The 20,551-nt window shown below is 34.2% G+C and overlaps 1 protein-coding gene and 1 pseudogene across 3 annotated transcripts in view; one reads left to right on the top strand and one right to left on the bottom strand.

The window, feature by feature from the left end:
• ZMYM4 (zinc finger MYM-type containing 4) overlaps positions 1-20,551 on the top strand; it is a 142,837-nt gene that overhangs the window by 84,011 nt on the left and 38,275 nt on the right. For all 3 annotated transcript variants that reach the window (XM_037061459.1, XM_037061458.1, XM_037061460.1), the window contains exons 3-9: positions 5,189-5,710; positions 7,369-7,430; positions 7,776-7,946; positions 14,594-14,678; positions 14,916-15,171; positions 19,348-19,522; positions 19,632-19,844. In XM_037061459.1, the coding sequence (XP_036917354.1) occupies positions 5,189-5,710; positions 7,369-7,430; positions 7,776-7,946; positions 14,594-14,678; positions 14,916-15,171; positions 19,348-19,522; positions 19,632-19,844 (1,484 nt within the window). The remainder of the gene's footprint in view (positions 1-5,188; positions 5,711-7,368; positions 7,431-7,775; positions 7,947-14,593; positions 14,679-14,915; positions 15,172-19,347; positions 19,523-19,631; positions 19,845-20,551) is intronic.
• Positions 2,168-3,150, bottom strand: LOC118997684 (mitotic spindle assembly checkpoint protein MAD2A-like; annotated as a pseudogene).

Genomic DNA, 20,551 nt, shown 5'->3' with positions numbered 1-20,551 from the left:
AGAGAAAGAATGTGAGCTAACCATTGATAAGAAAATTGGTTTTGAGAGGCTGGATGGGGGAGAAATAGTAAGAGTGTGGAATGGAAACAAATTGTAGTAAGAGAGAAGATAAAATTTAAAACAAAAATGGTCAGAGGAAAGAAGAAGGTAAAACAGGGTAAGAGAAGGGAGGGCAAAATATGTGAATTGAAATAAACCATAATATAAAATCTAGTGATTTAAGGGCACAAACTTGAAGGACAAAGAATGAATGTTAAAAAGCTATTCAGGAAAGACAATTTCGCAAATCATGGAGAAGACCATGGTAGATTTCTTCTTGGTAGTGTCTAGTATTTACCACTGTTTTTTCTTTCTGGATCTGCCTTTGGTGATGTCTGATGGTGACTCCTTCTGACCTTAGGCAGCCTGTTCAAGACTCTCAGGGATCTAGTCTCTGTGGCTGACTCTCTCAGTTAATCTAGTCACCCTGCACTCAGCAGTCAGGCTTAAGCACCACAGGGCAGAGCAGAGTCACTCCCAGGGGTGGGGCTTTTGTTTCCCCTCAGTCTGGGGCCACTGGGAGGAGAGTGGTCTGCCTGAGCAAGATGACCACTGCAGTATAGGGGATGACTCAGCACTTGGATCCCTGAAGCTACTCTCTCAATTCTGTCCCCAAAGTCACCATCCCTAGTCTCTCAAGCGTCTCTAGTCTGCTCTGTTCCCCTCACCCACACACACCTTTTGCTGGAGGCCAGGGTAATTGGCTGCAAATGAAAATTTATGCATTGGCCCTTTAAACAGCTCTTTGTGTCTCCAGCTGTCCGCCTCTGGCAGAGAGCAACCCTGCCATTTTTGCAGCTGAATGTTATCTGTGTACTTTTTGGACTCTGGTGCTCTAGGCTTGGGAATCCAGCTTAGGGTTTAGTCCCCACACTTCTCAGGGGGTTCTAACTGGCTGCTTAAATATCCCTCAGGCACTTCACCTGCCACCCATGGACTCTCAGCCAGCCCTCTCGCATCTCCACCACACTCCCTACCAGTCATGTTGTGCTGAAGCTGAGCCCTGTCTGTCTTTGGTTATAAGATTTCTGTCTCACTAATGTTTAGTTGTTTGTTCCAGGTGATTTCTCCACAATTTAGTTGTAATTCCAGATTGGTCCTAGGAGGCAGTTAATGTAACTTGCACTCACTCCTCTGCCATCTTGGCTCGTCCAGTACCAGATTTAATTTAAATGTAGAACTTTTGAAAGTTGCTAGCAATATTATTTTTTAATATTTTCTCACTTGCTGTGGAACTTAGATTAAACTGCTGAGCACGTGAAAAACATATTCTTTCCATTCATTAAACAGTTACTGAGCACATTATGTGATCTGGTTGAGAATTTTTTAAAAAAACATGCACATTTAACTTTATCATTGTCATTTAAAACATGATTTTACAAAACATAAAAAGACACATTTAAGAATTCTGTGTCACTGAAACTTAGAATAGTGATAGTTTTGTAAGTGTAAATTACATATATGAAGTCAAATAATTGGAGATTTTTTCAGTATAGAAACTGTACAAATGAAATAAGTGGCAAAAGGACCTACCAGCATTATTTTGTTATTGTGGATTATCAGTTACTTTAGGAGCTAAACAAAGATTCTGAATATTCAGACTTCTTTTGCTGTGTTTTAATTTATATTTACCTGTATTCTCAGTCAAGCTACTTGACCAAAAGGTCAAGGCATTTAGCTTTAGAGCAACAGTTTGGGATTTTTTGTTTTGTTTTGGTTTTTGTTTTTATCTTTAGAGGGGAAGGGAAGGAGAGAGGAAGAGAAATATCAACATATGGTTGCCTCTCGTGCATCCCCTGCTGGGAACTGGCCTGTAACCCAGACATATGTGCCCTGACTGGGAATCGAACTGCGATCCTTTGGTTCTCAGACCCACGCTCAATCCACTGAGCTTTGCCAGCCAAGGCTAGAGCTAAAGTTTTTCCATCTAGTTACCGCCTTCAAAAAATTGATATTACAGTGCCGATGTAATTTTCCAGTTCCTTTTTGAATAGTATATTAAAAAATTATGTGAACTCTGTGGAAAGTCAAACAGGTACCAGAAAATGAACAATTATGTACAGTTTAAAGTGTAATGTTAAGTTTTCCCTATCTAATAATTAGTCAGTGGAATACAACACAAACTATAGTAGACTTGGTTTTGGGAAATACACATTTGAGAATTACATTACTGTTCTAGGTTTGTCTTCAGTCTTGGACACAGATTTTGTAGGCCACCATGCTGTTTACTTTTTGTATTTTAGTAGTGAAGGAATGCAGATGGACTTGCTCCAAAATATTAATGAACTGTGGTCTCAAACTCTTCTACATTTCAGGTACAACTAAATCTTTGTCTACAGTTGAGCAGATCATATGTACAAGAAACTTCTAACAGTGGCAGAAACGTTACCGTAGCTGAGTTCTCTCTGATCAATCAGCGAATTTCATCTTAGAGAGCTTTCTGAGACTTTTCTCTGGGTGTACTGTCATCTTTGGCATTCTTGTCACTCTCACTATCCAACTGCTGTCTTTCAAGGACCTCACCACTTTCAGTATTTGAGATGAATACCACCAGTTTCTGAACTGAACACTTGTTTAACTAGTCTTTTTGTTATTCCACCACATTATTTAGGTATTTCATGAGCTCAGGGTCAGTAGTTATAAGCGAGGTGAGTTCTTATTTCTGCACTTGAGTAAAGGATTCAGAGGGATAAATGCTGTTGGTGCCAAGTGAGAAGAATTCGACTATGATACCGGTGCTTCCACGCAGGGTGATGCCCTGATCCTGGTGGAGCTGCTCTGTCATGGCCAGGCTCACAGCCACAGTGCGTGCCCACCGCCGCAGTGTGCACTCACTACACACGGCAACCGCGGGGCTCTGCAGTAGCTCCCACCACTCGTTTCAGTAGTAGTATGAGGATTTTTAAATAGAACAGTGGAAAGAACAGTACAATGAATGTAGCACTGTGATGCTTTCCCTCCTTGCTTCTCTCTCTGTGGCATACCATGTGAAATTGAGTTGTAGCTATTTCTAAGATTTTACATCTGTTGTTTTAATTATTAAGTAAAAATGGTGATTGTTTTCTGTCTGTTTTTCTAATTCTGTGAGGAAGGGGGATTATCATCACAATACCTACCACATAGTGGTTTCCTAATAAAGACAGGTGGGGCAAAAAGTAGGTTTATGGTTGTGGGTATACAAAACACAGTTTATTCTTGCTATCATTTATTAGTTACTGTATTTTTTTCGGTATGAACAACTGTGAACCTACTTTTGCCCTACCCTGTAAGTGCCAAATGAATGAGTACTTTGGGCAGTAGGGAGCTGTTGAAGGCCTTTAAAGGAAAGTATAATACAGAATTATTTATGGTTTAGAAAGATAATTGTGTGTGTGTGTGTGTGTGTGTGTGTGTGTTTAAATTAGTGGAGAAGGGCCACTTGACAAATGATTTCATTTGGACCCTGTATCAGTTAGGACTTGATTATAAGTAGTAATCTAGCTCGGATCAACTTAAAAAGAGGAATTTATTCTGGATCATAGAATCCAGGGAATGATTTGAAGAACCAGCCACACTGAAGGTTTCATATAGGCTTCAGGGACAAATAAAAGCAAGGCTATGCCACTAATATTTTTACTATTTGTTTCATACCGTGTGTTTTTATCAGTTCCAGTTTGGCTGCTCATGGACCAATTAAATGTAGTTCAGGGTTAGGGTTTGTAAGAGTGTGGTTGCTTTTTAAATAACTCTGTGAATTTGGATTTAGTATAGTCAGCAGGAAGAGATGTGGGTGTTAGAATGGTGCTGAGTGTAGGAGATGGATTTGGAAAATTTGTCCAGCGGGAGGGAGAATTGGAGTGTTCTCTTTTTCTGTCTTGATCAAACTTCTGGTTTGGTGATACTGTTAATCAAGTGAGGGAAATGCAAGAAGCATATGCTTGAAATGGACACAGGATGAGTTTGGTTTTAAAGGTACTAAGTTGGAGGTTCCTGTAGGGAACCTATAAAAATACAGAAATCTGACTCTTGGGTCTAAGCTGAAGTGTTTAGAAGGTCAGCAGCAAAAGTAAAGGCTCTGATGGTAAATAAAATAGTCCAAGTGTATAAAATGAGAATAGAACTAGAATCTTGGTGCAAAGCAGATACTGAGTTCATAGAGGAAGAGGAGAATGAAATGAATTAATAGACCAATTAGGAAGGTAGGAAGAAATACAGTGTCAAAGAAACCAAAGGAATTTTATCCAGGAGAGATATGCCCTGTAATGGGTTTGCTACACAAATCCTCATGGATTTGACCATTAGAAGATCATTGATGATTTTCATGAGAGCATTTCAAATCCAAAATTGGGTACCAGATTGAATTCATTTAAAGGATTAAGATGAAATAAAAACAAACCAATGTAGACTATTTTTTCCTAGAAGTTTGACTGTGAAGGAAAGGTGAATAAGGGCAAGAGAAATACAAGGCTCGTGGGGTTTTTTTTGTTTTATTTTGGAATGAGAGATTTGAGCACATAGTTTTGACTAGTAAGCACTTTCTTAAATTTATTCTAGCTTGGATAAATTTTATTTGAATGTTTAAATATTATTATTGTAAATATTAACTGCTGTGTTTATTAGAGTTAATTCAGACAAATTGGGACTCTGAGACCAGGGACCTGGGTTCTAATATTAAGTCCCCAGAATAATTACAGTAGCTATAATTGTCACTTTCATATTCCTTTCTATGTGTCAGTCACTCTGTTAGTAGGTCCTTTATATACACTATCAGTAATCCTCACCGTAAATTAATTTCCAAGATTAGTATTATACTGCTCTATAGGCAAAGAAACCTGAGAGTTTATTTCTCAGGGTCACAGATTTTCAGTGATCATGCTGTGATTTCAACACAGGTATGTCTGATTCTAAAGTAGGTACTATTTTCTATATCGCATTGCCTTTCTTCCTAACTAAAAATAGTTTTTCAAGTTTTAGATCCCTGTTTCCTTATCTGTCAAATAGGGATAGTCAAATCTGTCACACTGTCTCAAACTGTTAATTGATACTGAAATAATATCTATATTGTGTTTGGAAAGAAAAATACAAATATTTGTTTAAATACCAGACAGGCCTTATAAATGCGGTCAACTTTAGCATTATCGTTTTTCTAAACAGTATTTTACTTTTTAAGGTGGTGGTATCATGGATACAGAAATGTCTGAAGATATAGACCACAACTTAACTCCTACCCTTGACAGCATGTCTTATGGAATGCCGAATCAAACAGGATCTGAAAATTCATTGCTGGATGAAGATGATTATTTTTTGAACTCTGGGGATCTTGCAGGAATTCCAGTCGTTGGTAGTGACAATGAGGATGAACAGGATTTTAGTTCAAAGGACAATCTTGTTTCTTCAGTTCATACTGATGATAGCTTGGAAGTAGAGAGAAGAGTCACACAGCATGAATCAGACAATGAAAATGAAATACAGATTCAAAATAAATTAAAAAAAGACTTTCCCAAACAGTTTGATCAGGTTTCTGTCTTTAAATCAATACCGAAAGATTTTAGTCTAGTAAGAGAAAACAACAAAGAGACATTTTCTGGAAAGGAGAAAAATAGAGACCTAACTTATGAACGTGAAAAACAGTTGGACAAACCCCATAAAGAGTTGGATTCAAGGTTGAAAAGCAGTTTTTTTGATAAAGCAGGTAATAATTGTTGGGATAGAGCAATAAAACATAATAAATAACAACATACTTATAGTAATAAAGCTTTTTTTACTTCTGATGCTAAGGGAAGTGGGAACAGTTAAATTCATTGTAAGCTTGTCATTTTTCTTTTATCCTTGTTCTTTGCAGAGTGAATTTCTCCCTGTAGCTTTTGGTAATGGTATAAATGGTTGAAAAATAGCTCTAAACCTCATTTCTCCCTCCCCTGGTTGCAATATTTTGATGAGAAGGCAAGATACTCCAATCACCTGTTCATTTTCTTTGGTTGAACGTTGGAACCTGAAGTTGGATTTAACTTCTTTGTGCTGTAAGCACTAATTCAAACTGCTGTCCCACCAAATTAGGGAGGATTTTAAAATAATTCTGTTTTATGTTTTAGAAGTTTCTTGAGACTCTTCTTGAGCCTCTCTGCTCAATGTACCCTATACTTTAGCTCTAGTTCCATTCTTGAATATATCATATATTTTCATCATGCCTCCTCTTTCTCTTACTGTTCCATTTGCCTGCATGCTATTTTCTCTCTTTGTATATGTGCCTGTAAAAATACTTTTTATCCAGGAATGCCTTAACTCATAAACTTCTTCTACACTGTAGTCATACCTAACATTTTTACATCAAGAATGAATTTTTCCTTATCTGTATTTTTATAGCATTTTGTTCATATCTCATTATTTATAGTTCATATCACACAGTATTATAGTTCGTACTTGTTCTGCCTTTCATAGTGGTCTAGGGATTTATTGAAGGTCAGATTGTACCTCTGATTCATCTTTGCATTCTTGGGTGCAGTGAAAATAGTAATGTTTCAGTAAATGTTCAGTAGATGTGAGGGAAAGTAAGGTATAGTTTACCAACCCTTAAATTTCTTCTGACAATACTAAGAAAAGTACAGTAGAAATAATAAATTAGTATTGTTAAAAACAACAATCACTTTAAGTATCCATTACGTAGAAGGCTGTGCAAGTGTATACTGTATTATTCAGTATACATTTTTAGTATTCCCTATAGGGATATTGAGTATTAATGAATATTTATCTTCAAGGATCGTAATGTCTAGTATTAGAAGGGACAAGTCAAGTATTAGCAGTGTCATGTCAGTCAACAGTCGAATAGCATAAGATTTAATTTATAATTAAAGACAGTGGTGGGAGAATTTGTCATAAGGCAGTACATGACAGTTTCCTTCAGATAACTGAAACTGTTCTAGGTATTCTTAGAGATGTTTTTTAACTTATTGGCCAGGAATGGTTTTATAGAGGACAGGTGAATTTTGAACTGAGCTGTGTCTGGAAGACTGTATAAAGATTAGGATAGATAGAGGGGATTTGCAGTGATGTAAGTAGAAATGGAGAACAAACACAAGTAATTAAGTAATTTTCAGAGCATAGCAAATAAAGTAACCACTTTATTTAGGTTTGAGCAAGGAAAGTGTGAGGTGAGGCTAAGAGTTAGGTGGGGCCAGATTGTTTACTTTGAAAGAAACTACCTTTGAGTGTTTTGGGGGACCCATCTCATGCTAATGAGCATCTTTGTTGGAAAAGAGAGGTGATTATCAAATGATAGCTTTTTAGGTCACTCTTTGTAAGATTTATTATTCATATACATGTGTTTGTTTTGTTTTGTTTTTCTTTCAATAGCTAATCAAGTTGAAGAAACATTACATACTCATTTACCACAAACCCCAGAAACAAACTTTAGGGTAAGTTTTCAGTGTGTATGTAGAATGGTGTAACTGTGGCAAGTGTCAAAGTTTTCTTAATGTCACTTTCTAAACTGTAACTGTATGTAGTAGGTGGAGTGCTGACTTTTTATTTGCTTTATTATTTTGGAAAGGGCATCTTGGAGATGTTCTAAGAAGTCTTAGCTCTTAGATTCTATTTGTATTTGATGTTTAGACATATTTCACATTTACTTTTAGGCTTAGGGACTCTGATGACTGTCCATAGAATTCTTCATTTCCAGTGAGTTTTTCTTTGGGTGTTGAACCTGAAGAGGAATAATTCTAAAATCTGAATATTTATTAATCCTTTATATTGTGTTTTAGGATTCCAGCTATCCATTTGCCAATAAAGAATCCATTGGTTCGGAACTGGGGAATTCCTTTGCATCAAATATTAGAATTAAAGAAGAACCTTTGGATGATGAGTATGACAAAGCAATGGCACCACAGCAGGGACTACTAGACAAAATTAAAGATGAACCTGACAATGCTCAAGTAAACATTTCACCTTTTTTTTCTCCCCTTCTTTTCCTTTCACACATGAATTATTCATTTGAGAGCGGAAGTTGCTGATTAAGAAGTGAAGTAGTTTGTTGATAGGGTGAGAGGAGACTCGTAATGAAGGTTGAGGCAGTTTGAATGATCTTTTGAGAATAATGCTGAGGAATCAACAAGAGTTACATTAAAGGTTTCCTGAGTAGTAATTAAGGGTATTATTCTTTGTTTCTAAATACCACTGTTCTCTGATTTTTTTCAATTTCAGTGCAGAATTAGGGAAATGTGAGTCTTCAAGGATTAGAGTTTGGTACAGAAGACATGGCTGAAGGTTTATGAGTTTATGGTTTGAGTTTATAGAAGGTAATAAAGCTTTGCAGTTTCTGTTAATGAAGTACAGACTGTGAATGGATTTAAGTGTTTTTCAGGGGGGAATAATGGGCAGGTTATTTTTGGAAGGGTTAATTGATTGAAGAACCAGTTCATTGGATCAGTGACTAGAAGGTAAAGAAGGCTTTGATGGATACTAAGGAATAGACCAAATTTGGGGTCTTTTGAGTGATAAGAGCGAGGATAGAGCTTTGCTATTTTAGTGTAATTCTGGTTGTAAAAGTCAGATTCTGTAAGTTGGCAAAGTTATTCATGCAGTTAATGAGGTTACAGTGGTTGGGATAGAAGAAAGAAATTAAATCAGATACTGTAATCACCTTGGAATGTAGGAAGGGGAACAAGGCATGGATATACATTAGCAGCAATTATTTGAGGGTGATCTATATTTTATACAGATTTAATTAACTCGGAGGCTGAGAAATTAAAGATAGTATGAATTAGCTGTTTCTCTGAAATGACCGTTGATATGGAGAAAGCTTATCCTTCCATATCTTCCCATTACACCACGGAGGCTGAGAATGTGAGACTCCTGTGTAAGAGCTTATTTGCATTCAGATGTCTTCTTTGAGCATGGTGTCACAGCTTCAGCACTGCTACGTTTTGGACCAGATAAGTTTTTATTGTGAGGGGCTGTCCTGTGCACTGTAGCGTGGTTAGCAATAAAGTTGTCCTCTACCTACTAGATGCCTCATCCCCACTAACTGTCTCCAGATGCTACCAAGTATCCCCTGGGGGTGGGGAATCATCTGTTAATGAGAACCACTGTTTTAGAGTAAGGAGGTAGAATAGGTGATTTATAGATGTAGGTGATTTGTAGGGTCAGATTGTTGTTCATTTAAGCAAGAATTTTATGATGCCCAGTGGAAGGTAGCTGTGTAGAGTAGTGATGATAAAACTGTAGGAGTTGGATGGGTATGATTGTAAAGGGCTGCAAAGAAGATGATAGAGAAGGAACATTAAAATATTTGAATAAAAGGTAGATTGAAAGCATATTTAATAAAAGCAGGCAAAATGGAGATCTTGGATATCTGAATAAGGGATAAGGAAATGTCCTGACATCCAGAAAAATTTCATGTGGGAGTGTATGCCTCAGAAAGGTACAACCACATATGTATACAGGACACATCTCCTGTCTCTTTGTATGCTCCTGTGTGGACATGGGAAATCCATAAGAAATCATAATGATGATGGAGTACTAAAGGCATCCTGTGCTCGCTGTGTGTGAGTCCGTGACACTCTTCTTGGGATGAAAAAGCAGTTACAACAAAGACCTAATACATTGGGGAGGAGGACATCAGGAAGGATTATTTGTACTACTGTTCTGAACATAATCAGAGATTCTAGTGTCTGGTAAATACTGTAAGATGGAACTGTCAGGACAGAGAAACATATTCATTTTTTTAACTCTATTCAGAATGTAATACTATGTTATAAAACGCTGAATTTGAGGTTTTATCGTGATTATGGGGCAGAATTTCCCCAAAGGCTCTTACCACCTGATTGATTGGACTCTTGAGAACCAAGCAGGAATGTGTGTAGGCCCTGGACACAAGATTCAGAAGCATTCTTCATCATGACCCTACAGTAAGACATCTCCATGTGTGAGTGGGTAAAGCTCCTTTTCTCTGAGAAGTCCTCTTTACCATCTACACCAAACCTGTTGGAGCAGATCTTTGATAATTCTTCCAGAAATCTCCCAGGAGACTTCATGTTAAACTATGATTCTTTCTTTCCTTTTTCTTCCTCTTCTGTCCTACTTCCTGACCTCTCTGTATTCTTCCTTCTTCCCCTTCCCTCCCCTCCTTCCTTTTCCTTCTTCATTGTCCTGTTCTTTTAGGTATTTCTTCCCCATGACCATTGGAAATCTATATTCCTTGCTTTTCAGTACTGCCTAATGCTTTATCACTCATTCATTTCCCATAGACTGGAAAAGGGAGTTCCAATATATTATTTTCTTGTAATAAAACAGTACTATTAACCTGAGGCTCATAAAATGCTGATAGATTTTGCTTTTGACCATTAATTACTAGTAGTAGCTTTTCTCATGGTTTGATAAGACCATAGCTTTAGCTCATGGCACTGTGTCAAAACTTCCTTGGCTTTTCTCTTTGCTTAACTTGCAGTTTTCCTTTCAGCTCACTCTCTGATTCTCTTTTTTATACAGTTTATTTTAGTTTTAATTTCTTTACTTTCCTCTGTAAATCACTAAGTACTGAAATATGTGTAGATAAATTTCACCAGTTCTACTTATTTGCTGTTGATTATTCTGTTGTGATTTTCTGGGTTTGTTAGTTGTCATCTTCCTGTCTCTGTTACTGGCATAACATCATTTGGCCTCCTAGTTTCATTTCTTCATTCAAATCCCATTGCATGCCACCATAATATTTTCTGTAGTATTTTTATGGTTATAGATGCTTTTACATGTACTATGTTGTTTCATCCTCTTATTTCAGAAGGCCTGAGTAGATGATAATAACTCCATTTGTAGATAATGAAACTGAGGTTCATAGAAATTTAGTTACTGAAGGAGCCAATCTGGGGCCATAATCAAGTTCTTACTATTATTAGTCTACCAATCTTTCTGTAAATATATATTTTTTAAAAAGCCTAGAAGAGGTTTTAAAATACAAACTTTAAAGAGCCAGAGAACTCATTTTTCCTTTTCCCTTTTTCAATAGGTCCTAAAAGCTGGAAGTTCAGTAAATGTTACATTAAAATCATGATCTTTTCTTTTTGTGCATAATAAAAGGGGAGCTACTCTATAATCTTTCATTGTAATAAATGGATTAGAATGGGAAAGCAAGTTAATTGTCACAGTAGTAAGCCATATAGTCTTAGAAATCAGAATGCAGTAATTAAATGTTGGGGCTGTTTTTAGTCATACCAAGTTTACTTGGCTATAAGAACTGGGTTATTTCTAAAATACTTTCTTGAGATACTGATATGAATCTTCTTTTTGGTAAACAAAAGGAAGTTAAAAATACTGGTAAAGAAATTTTTTGCTTTGTCTTGACACCTGTTATTCTGCTTCTAAAAGCTTTTAGATTATCAGATTTTCACTTTTCAAGTTATTAGTCATTGAGTTGTTATTAATGTTTGTAAACTTAGTCATTGTCAGGGGATTCTTAACATAATTTTACCTTGAAGGCATTGTGGGGTGTATAAACAGAGTACTTAAGATATATACTTATTTTACTATATTACATTAAGTAATCTGTCCTTGAGGCTTATGGAATGTATCAGAAGTTTGGAATGATTGTCACTGACATTGAGCAAGAGAGCTGATGGGAGACCATTAAAGTATGCCAATTTTTTTCTGAGATTACATTTTTTCTTATTTTAAACTTGTATTCTACTGTATAATATAAGAATATCAGGATTGGCTAATATTTTAAAAATCTTTTAATATATAACTTTACCAACAGGTCAAGTAATATTTTATATAAATATATAGATGACAGAAGACAGCTCATGTAATTCACTATGCATTTCTTATAATAGATACTCTCTTGATCATGGTAAGGAACTATCTACTTGAGATCAATAACAGTCATTGAATTTAAAACTAAAATGATGGAAATCTACTGTTTGTAATTTCTAAAAGAACACAAATTACTGATTTCTGCATTATTATTTAACTCTTGTTGGATTTTGACCCAATACATGTTAAAAGAAATTAGAAGAAATAATGGAAAGGGGGAGACAAAATTATCATCATTTGCTGGTAAGGATCTTTATTAGAGAATTAGTAGAATTCATGAAAGTTCAGTGAAATAGCTAGTTGAATATTAATTAAAAAAAAAATACCCATATTCTATAAATCAGTAGTTTCCCAATTAGATAATATGAGGAGAAGATACCAAAGCAACTAAAATGTATTATGTCAGATAAAAGACAACTTGAATGAATGGTAGGACATTTTTAAAAAGTAAGATGTCAGTTATTCCTCATTAAGGTATAGTTTTCATATAATTTATTATCAGTAGGTTATGATGTATTAAAAAGAATAAATAAGCATGTACACACATGTTACATGTAGGTTTTAAAAAATAGGTTGATAGAGGCAAATTCTATTGACTGGTTAAACATCTCAGTTACTTTAATTAGAATAGTGTGGTTTCATAAAACCAGTCAGGCTAATAATGATACAAAAAAGATTGCCACTAAAGAGACACTTTTAAAGGCATTTGATATGTTAATGGCAAATGGAAGCAATTTACTGGCTATTCAGAGAAATAAAAAGAAAAATACCTGTTATACATCAAAATAGATAAATCCCAAATGAATATAAAGCAGGATTTGGCAAAATGTCAGATGGGCCAGATCCAGCCTGCCCTCTATTTTGTTGTTGTTGTTTTGCATGGTTTTTGTAAATAAAGTTTTATTGGAGCATTGCCACATTCATTCGCTTACATATTATCTCTGGATGCTTTTACTCTATTAGGGCACTGCAGGGTTGAAAATATTTAGTATCTGGCCTTTCGCAGGTAAAGTTGGTAGCCTCGGGATTAAAGGAGTATATTACAAACAATGAAACCATGTTCCTCCTGTTTTATCGTGGAAGTTGAACTTGGTTAGAAATAGAAGGAATCACAAAGGTAAAATGTCAGCTTTTTGGCATAAAAAGAAACTTCAGTACATAAAATTATAACTCAAAGTACATAGAAAATATTGGTAACAGATGCTACAGAGGGTTAGTATTGTAACATTACAGTACTTTTTTGTAAATGGATAGTGAAAAAGAATTTCAGGTTGAAACACCAGTGGACAAAAGACATTTAAATGGCTTTTCCCTCACAAATTACTAGAATAAATATAATTAAATTTTTGTTTTTAAACAGTATGTCATTGTGTATCTAGAACCTTTGTTGTGTACCTTTTTACCTAGTAATTCCACTGTAAGGGTCCTTTTTTTAGGATTTAGTTCTAAAAATAAGAATATGAGCATTCACAAAGATATTTATCATGGAAATCCTGATAAAACCAAATGTGTGGAAACAAATGGACCAACATGGGGTTGAGGTTATATAATCTCAATTCTGTACGTGGCCATCAAATTGGATGGAGCCTGAGTCTAAAGGAAAATCAGTAATACTGATTCTGTCCTTATTTATTTGAAGTTTTGGTGTTATGTTCATCATGGATTTTTGCATTTTTGATTAAAAATATTGCATTAACATATTCTTTTACCTTGATTACTGAGATTTTTGATGCTTCAATTTATGCCTGAGGTGGGTGCCTCATTGCAATCTCTTTCCTGTGTAATCTATGTCTTCTAAACTATATCAGTATTTCTTGAACTTGAGTAAGGTGCAGACACCCCTTACCACAAAGAAAGGGGATATGTTGGGATTTACTGAGAATTCCAAGAATTCCAAGAAATCTTGCAGTGTTTTGCAGATTTCATTGTGATAAACAGTGAATTAATTTACCACTTTGGGGTTTCACAGTGCAATATTGTGCAAAAGCAAACAACAGCACTGAAAACTCGTAGTATATAACTCAGCTGTATGTGGTTAGTTATGATTTGAAACATGTTTACGCTTACGAAACATGTCATTGAGATAAAGACACTTTTAAAAAATATTTTTTCAGAATTCTGAGACTCCCTACAGTATATATCTATAGACCTCTAGAACTCATGGACTTCAATTTAAAAAAACACTGATATTTAGCCAGTGTTACTTTAGCCACAGAAGTTACTTTGGAGTAATATTTAATAATAGGCAAAATCCTCAGTTGATTTCAAGTGATCAAAAAATCTCTATAATAGTGGTATATTCACTATAATTACAACCATGTAAAGAAATAAAATCTCTGAATACAGGAGGGGAAAAGGCTGTAAAGAAATATACCAAAAGAATAATAGTGGTTGTTTTGGGGTGATAGAAATATAATTAGAATTTTTTTTTCTATTTCTACTTGTCTAAATTTTGTATAGTAAGTGTGTATTACTTTTATAACAGATAACCAGGAACCTAAATAACATTAAGCAATTGCAATAGCATTAAGAATTTTAAAAAGTAATATACAAATATCTGGTAGTACTATAAGCTAATTTTCTGCTTTTAACTTATTCCGTGTTGTAATTATATTTTGTTGCTGTTATTTTTTATTACTGTTAATGTAGTAAATAAACATTTTCCACCCCTATATAGCTATAGTAAAATGTCTTCAATGTCTGGATTTCTTTGGATACATTGTATTTATTCTTTCCTCTATATATTTATTTATTTTCTCTCTGTCTCTTTTTTAAGGAGTTTAGTCATGGCCAGCCGCAAAAAACTCAAGAGGGGGAACTGAAAATTAGTGCTGTGTTTTCAGTCAGTGGCAGTCCTCTTGGTAAGAAACAGAACTGAATGAATTATATTTATTCTGACCAATATGGGTGAGAAGTATCTGCTAATATGAGTACACTAGGCAGTTCTCTCTGCTACATTAGAATGGTTTTAATTGTGTATTGCATAATTCATATTAGGTTTCAAGACTAGTTCTAGAAGAGAAAGAAAGATGTCTACTTCAAATTCATGGTAAAAGTAAAACATTTTTCTTGCAATTTTTTTTATTTTTATTTTTAAGCTCCACAGTTGACTACTGGCTTTCAGCCTCCTCTGGCATCATCTGGCATGAATAAAATGCTTCCTTCAGTTCCAGCCACAGCTGTTCGAGTTTCCTGTTCTGGATGCAAAAAAATCCTCCAGAAGGGGCAGACTGCTTATCAGAGGAAAGGGTCCACACAGCTTTTCTGCTCCACACTGTGCCTCACTGGATATACAGTTCCATCTGCCCGCCCACCGCCTCCTCCCACCAAGAAAACTTGTTCAAGTTGCTCTAAGTATAGCAGAATTCTAAATTGTCTTCTGTTATTTCTTAAGATACTTTGTTCTTATCTGTTTATTGTTTACTTTTCTACATTTCCATGTTTTGGGGGGGATTTTTGTTTTGTTTTGTTTTTTGAGAAATACCATATTATTTAATACCAACAAGTAACTTGCTTTCATTCTTTCTGCATGCCAGGTACTCTGCATTCTTTTAACTTTAAATTATGTGCCTTTAATATATTAGAGATGCCTTTGAAACTAATCTTTTTATCCTTCTTAGTTAAGATGCTTTATATAATAAAAACTATATTGTTTCAGGGGTATTATATGGCCACAATATTTTGGTTTTAACTTAGACAATAGATACTTAAACCCAACAAATATTTCCTATTATATAATTGGAATTCATTAAGTACTTTAAATGGATTCAAGTATATATTTACACACACTTCTTCAAATGGATTCAAGTATATAAATATATATATAAATTTATCTTTTCAGTGTCTCTAAACTACCTCAGAGGTTCCATTTCAGTGTTTAACAACAGAAAAGTATGTACAACCTTAGACCTAATAAGACCATCCTGATGTATTGGAATAATATCAACTAATTTTGGCTAATTTTGTAAGGTAATTGATAGAAACTTTAAGTCAGAAAAAAGATGTATAATGCTCTTGTTCTGAAACAGTTTGGCTTCTATTATTAAGCTACATAAACCATAATTTATTAGTTTAGATATTTGTGTGTATAGTTCCTCACATGGATGCAGCCCTTTTTCTCTGGACATGGAAAAAAATGTTCCCTCTTCTGGTTCAGCTGGAAAAAAACATATAGACAAGACACTTAAGAGAAATCTGAATATGGTTAGGTGTTTTTCTGGAAGTTAGTCATATGCACATCTCTTTAAGTTTGAAGTTTAATTTCCAAAAAAAGACTCCTTTATACTGTTTGAATTATGAAACATGCTTTTAAAATGACTCTTTAATAGACCACATATCTAATATCTATATTCTGGTATATTAATCATCTGATTCTAAGATTAAATCAACTTGAAAATTACATTTTTATAGTTTTTTTTCTGTTTCTTATTTTGTAATGAAATAATTTCACCTAACTTTATTTTGTATTTAATTATTACTTTATAGATCAGCACTTTTAAAAACTTTTAGGAATATTTCTCTTTTCATAATTATAGTCACAGATACTTTTGTCAAAGATTTCTGAGTGAATTTCAAAATGACCATAGAAAACTCAGAGAAATTTAAAAATGTGTACTTTTTTTGTCTTTTTAATTTCTTGATTACATACAGAGTGGGACAAAAATAGGTTTACAGTTGTTTGTATGGAAAATAATAATAGAAGAAGAAACTTTTTCGTATAGCTGTAAACCTACTTTTGCTCTACCCTGTATGTTATTTGCATCTAAATTTATTACATCCCTTTGATCTTCAGTATTTGCCTAGTGTTATCTAGAGACAGGTCCTTTTTACCTACTTGTCATCTGTCTTGGTCTTACGTAATTTAATTATTCTTTAAAAATGCACTTTTCTTTTTTTGTTGTTTTATCTTACCCATACAGTTTTTTTGCTTTTTTCAACCTGTTATTCCTTGACTCTTTCTTCACTGTCTACCTCTTCATTCATTTTGTTATGCTGCTTTTTTTTTCAATTCCTTATTCTTTTTCATTTACCCCTTTCACTTCTTTGTTCAGGTATTCTTTACCTGCCTAACACCTCAACCTTTTCTTCTTTTCTCTTTCTTACTTTTTTCCCTTCTCATTTTACATTATACTTTTTTTCTAAGCCTCAGTCCTCAAAATACTGATCAATTTTGTTTTTCTTTGTATGTCATCTCAGTTCCTGAACTACTGCTCCTTCATCTCCTTTTCACCATTTTGCCTTTTTATCCCCTCTTATGTACACAGTCATTAACAGCAGTTTTGGATAATCTGGTTATCTGATTATAAAATTGTTGAATTGGATTATATCTTAAATATAAGGAAATTGTATTCAAAGAATTTAAAAGTGTCATATAGCTGGTTAATTGTGGCCCATGCACTGCCCTTCCCCCCCCCATAATTCATATAGGTAAATAGATTTGATTTGTAAATCCATCTCTATAAGAAGAATTCATAAGAATTTAATTTGAATAGGTGGAGATAGGAAAGATTTTCTTCTTGATAGTTACTGCTGTTTTTATAGGAGCAGCACTTAGGTTGAAAGAAACTCTTTAGTCATTGGAATAATATTTTTATTTTTCTTAATCTTTTATTAACCATGTATCTTAGCATCTTGGATTTAACTTAAACAATATATTTTGACTAATTAATTTTTAGGTTTCCTTAGTCATAGGGACCTAATGATTTAAAAAATATATATTTCAAATCCTACACAAAAGAGGTAGTAAATTGTAGGGTAATTTTGCTGATACTATTAGAAAGACTACATTTCTTGATATAATAGCACTGAAGGAAATAACTGTATTAGGATTGTCAGCACCATTTCCGAATTCTCACTATTCTTACTCATTCTCCTAATGAGATTGCTCCTTCGTCAGGCGTAGCATGTAATCTACAGATTAAGATGTAATGTAATTGGGTGCTAAACATACTGGAGAGCAACTGAGAAAGACTTTCTTTTTTGTTATGTTTTATAATTCCATTGCCTGATTCATACTCTTTCCTATTTCTTACCTCCTTAACCTTTTAGAAAATTTCTGTTTGAGGTCTAGCTCAAATGTCATCTTCTTTTGGGCAGCCTTTCATCACACATACTGTCTGAAATAACTGTTTTCTTTATTTCTGTTTCTGTATAGTACATTATACATATCTTTTCAAAATTTTTACACTTTTATATTTTAATAATGCTTTTGTAATGGTATTTTATATATCATTTGCCTATTTGTTCTAGAATACTAGAGCTTCTTGAGTGCATGCTTGCACCACATCTTGGCAGTTTAGGAGAGTGCCTATTCAGTACAGTTGCTCAATAAATACCCCTGTAAATGAAATACAGTAAAACTTAATTTAAAATAAAACTGTAAAGGCAAAAAAAATACAATGTAGTCTGGAAGTATTGAAGATGAGGTATGAAGTTGTATAATGCAGCACGGTGCAGTATCAGGTATTCCTCATGATGATTCTGATTTTGTTTACTGTTAATCTTTTATTGAAACAAATATTTTAATCTTTTCTAAAAAGTACTTTATTAGTATACTCTTTTAAAAATTAAGGGTTGAATAGAACACATTTTTAAAAAAAGATTTTATTTTTATAGAGAGAGGGGAAGGGAGGGGGAGAGAGAGGGAGAGAAACATCGATATGGGAGAGACATCAGTTGGCTGTCTCTTGCTCTTCCTCAACTGGGGATCTGGCCCACAACCCAAGCGTGTGCCCTGGCTGGGAATCTAATGGGCAACCTTTCACTTTGAAGGACGATGCCTAACCCACTGAACTACACCAGTCAGCTTAGAACACCGTTTATTTACTGTCATGTGAATATGTACTCATGGGGAAAGACATTATCTAGAAAATTTCATCAAGGTATTTTTAAAAATTGGTTTTTCAAATGCTTTACATTTAAACTATCTGATAACTTACTATGTAGGAAGACTGGTTTGTGGTGAGATAAAAGATAGAGTGGTAGGGAGCCTTGATCAATAGGATTTTAATCTTTACATCCTTTGCTACTGCTGCCTACAAAGTAAATTATTTAGATGTGGAAATGTTCAATGTTGTATAATCATGCCAGAATATACACTGTAATTTGAAATGTGTTTTTACTTTTAAAAGAGAGCGGTTTTCAAACTATTTTAAAGGATATTTTGAAAATAAAGAAGAGCCTAAAGAATAAAATTTAAAATCTCCTTAAATTTCACCTACTAGAGGTAGTGACTGATAATTCTTGTATATACCCTTTCAATCTAAAAACTCAGTATACATCCTTTTAATCTAGAAACTCAGTATACCGATTTTCTCAACAGTTTTATGAAGTAAGGCTGTATTAGGTCCATTTTATAGAACAGAACTTAAGGATCAAAGTTATTTATCAGTTTATCCAAGAAAACACAGGTTTTCTGATGTTAAATATCAGTGACCTTTTCTAGTAGTGTAATTGCCTCTGTTTTATTTTATTTAGCTTACAAAAAGGAAAAAATGTGAATTATACTGTGGCTTATTTTATCATTTTTAGAGACATTTTAAATCCAAAGGATGTGATCAGTGCCCAGTTTGAAAATACCACCATTAGTAAAGATTTTTGCAGCCAGTCATGTTTGTCATCATACGAACTAAAAAGAAAGCCTGTGGTTACCATAAATACTAACAGCATTTCAACCAAATGCAGCATGTGTCAGAAGAATGCTGTTGTAAGTTATTTTTTTACTTTATTGGGGGGAGGAGTGTACTGTTTTGTGCTTAAAGAACAGCTTTTGATGGTTTCTGCTTGTTTATATGTTGTTATTTTTTAATTCCTAGATTCGACATGAAGTTAATTACCAAAATGTGGTACATAAGCTTTGCAGTGATGCCTGCTTCTCTAAGTTTCGCTCTGCTAACAACCTTACCATGAACTGTTGTGAGAACTGTGGGGGTTACTGCTACAGTGGCTCTGGGCAGTGCCACATGCTTCAGATAGAAGGGCAGTCGAAGAAGTTTTGTAGTTCATCATGTGTCACAGCATATAAGCAGGTCCATAGCCGTATTTAATCCTTATGATATTATTCATTTTGGGGGTTTCTAAATTTCTTGGTGGTATCTATGAAAATGTCACAGAAATATTAAGATCTTACTATTAGTTTATTAGTATTTTTAAGTAGTAGTTGTCAATGAAAAATCGTAGTTATCAAATGAATGCCTCTTAACTTTATAAGAAGAGTTTTATAAGTAGCATATGTTTCTATTCATGCATTTGAAATACATGTGTATAGGTATGGCTTTTTATTTCATACATGATTCATATTTTTGAAGAATATTTGGGAAATGTAGAAGCGCACAAATACAAAAAATAATGCATCTCTCAGATATACCCAAATCCCATCCTTTTGGTGTTGTTAGCCTTCTAATCTTTGATATGTATTTTAGCTTACATTTATATACACACATTTTTTTATTTGATAGGGTAAAGTCCATTGCATATGTATTCTTGAAATCAGATGCATATGGTTGAAATTGCAATTTAGAAAATAAAAATCTTACCATTAATTGTTCAAAAAGGTTTTTCTTTCCTTCATGAAATAAAAAATAAATGTGAGTTATGTATTATTTTGTGAATTTGAGGTTTGTAGAGGATGAATTGAGTGAACTCTTGTATGGTAAATGTCTAGTGCAATTTTGTACTTGATTTGTATTAGTAAATTTTGATCAAAAGTTAGATTTTGAAATTGATAAACTCCAAG

The sequence above is a fragment of the Sturnira hondurensis genome, unplaced genomic scaffold (assembly GCF_014824575.4).
Source record: "Sturnira hondurensis isolate 20B ecotype Veracruz unplaced genomic scaffold, ASM1482457v3 Scaffold0013381, whole genome shotgun sequence".
Taxonomy (NCBI): Eukaryota; Metazoa; Chordata; class Mammalia; order Chiroptera; family Phyllostomidae; genus Sturnira; species Sturnira hondurensis.
This window is presented reverse-complemented; position numbering and strand designations above follow the sequence as displayed.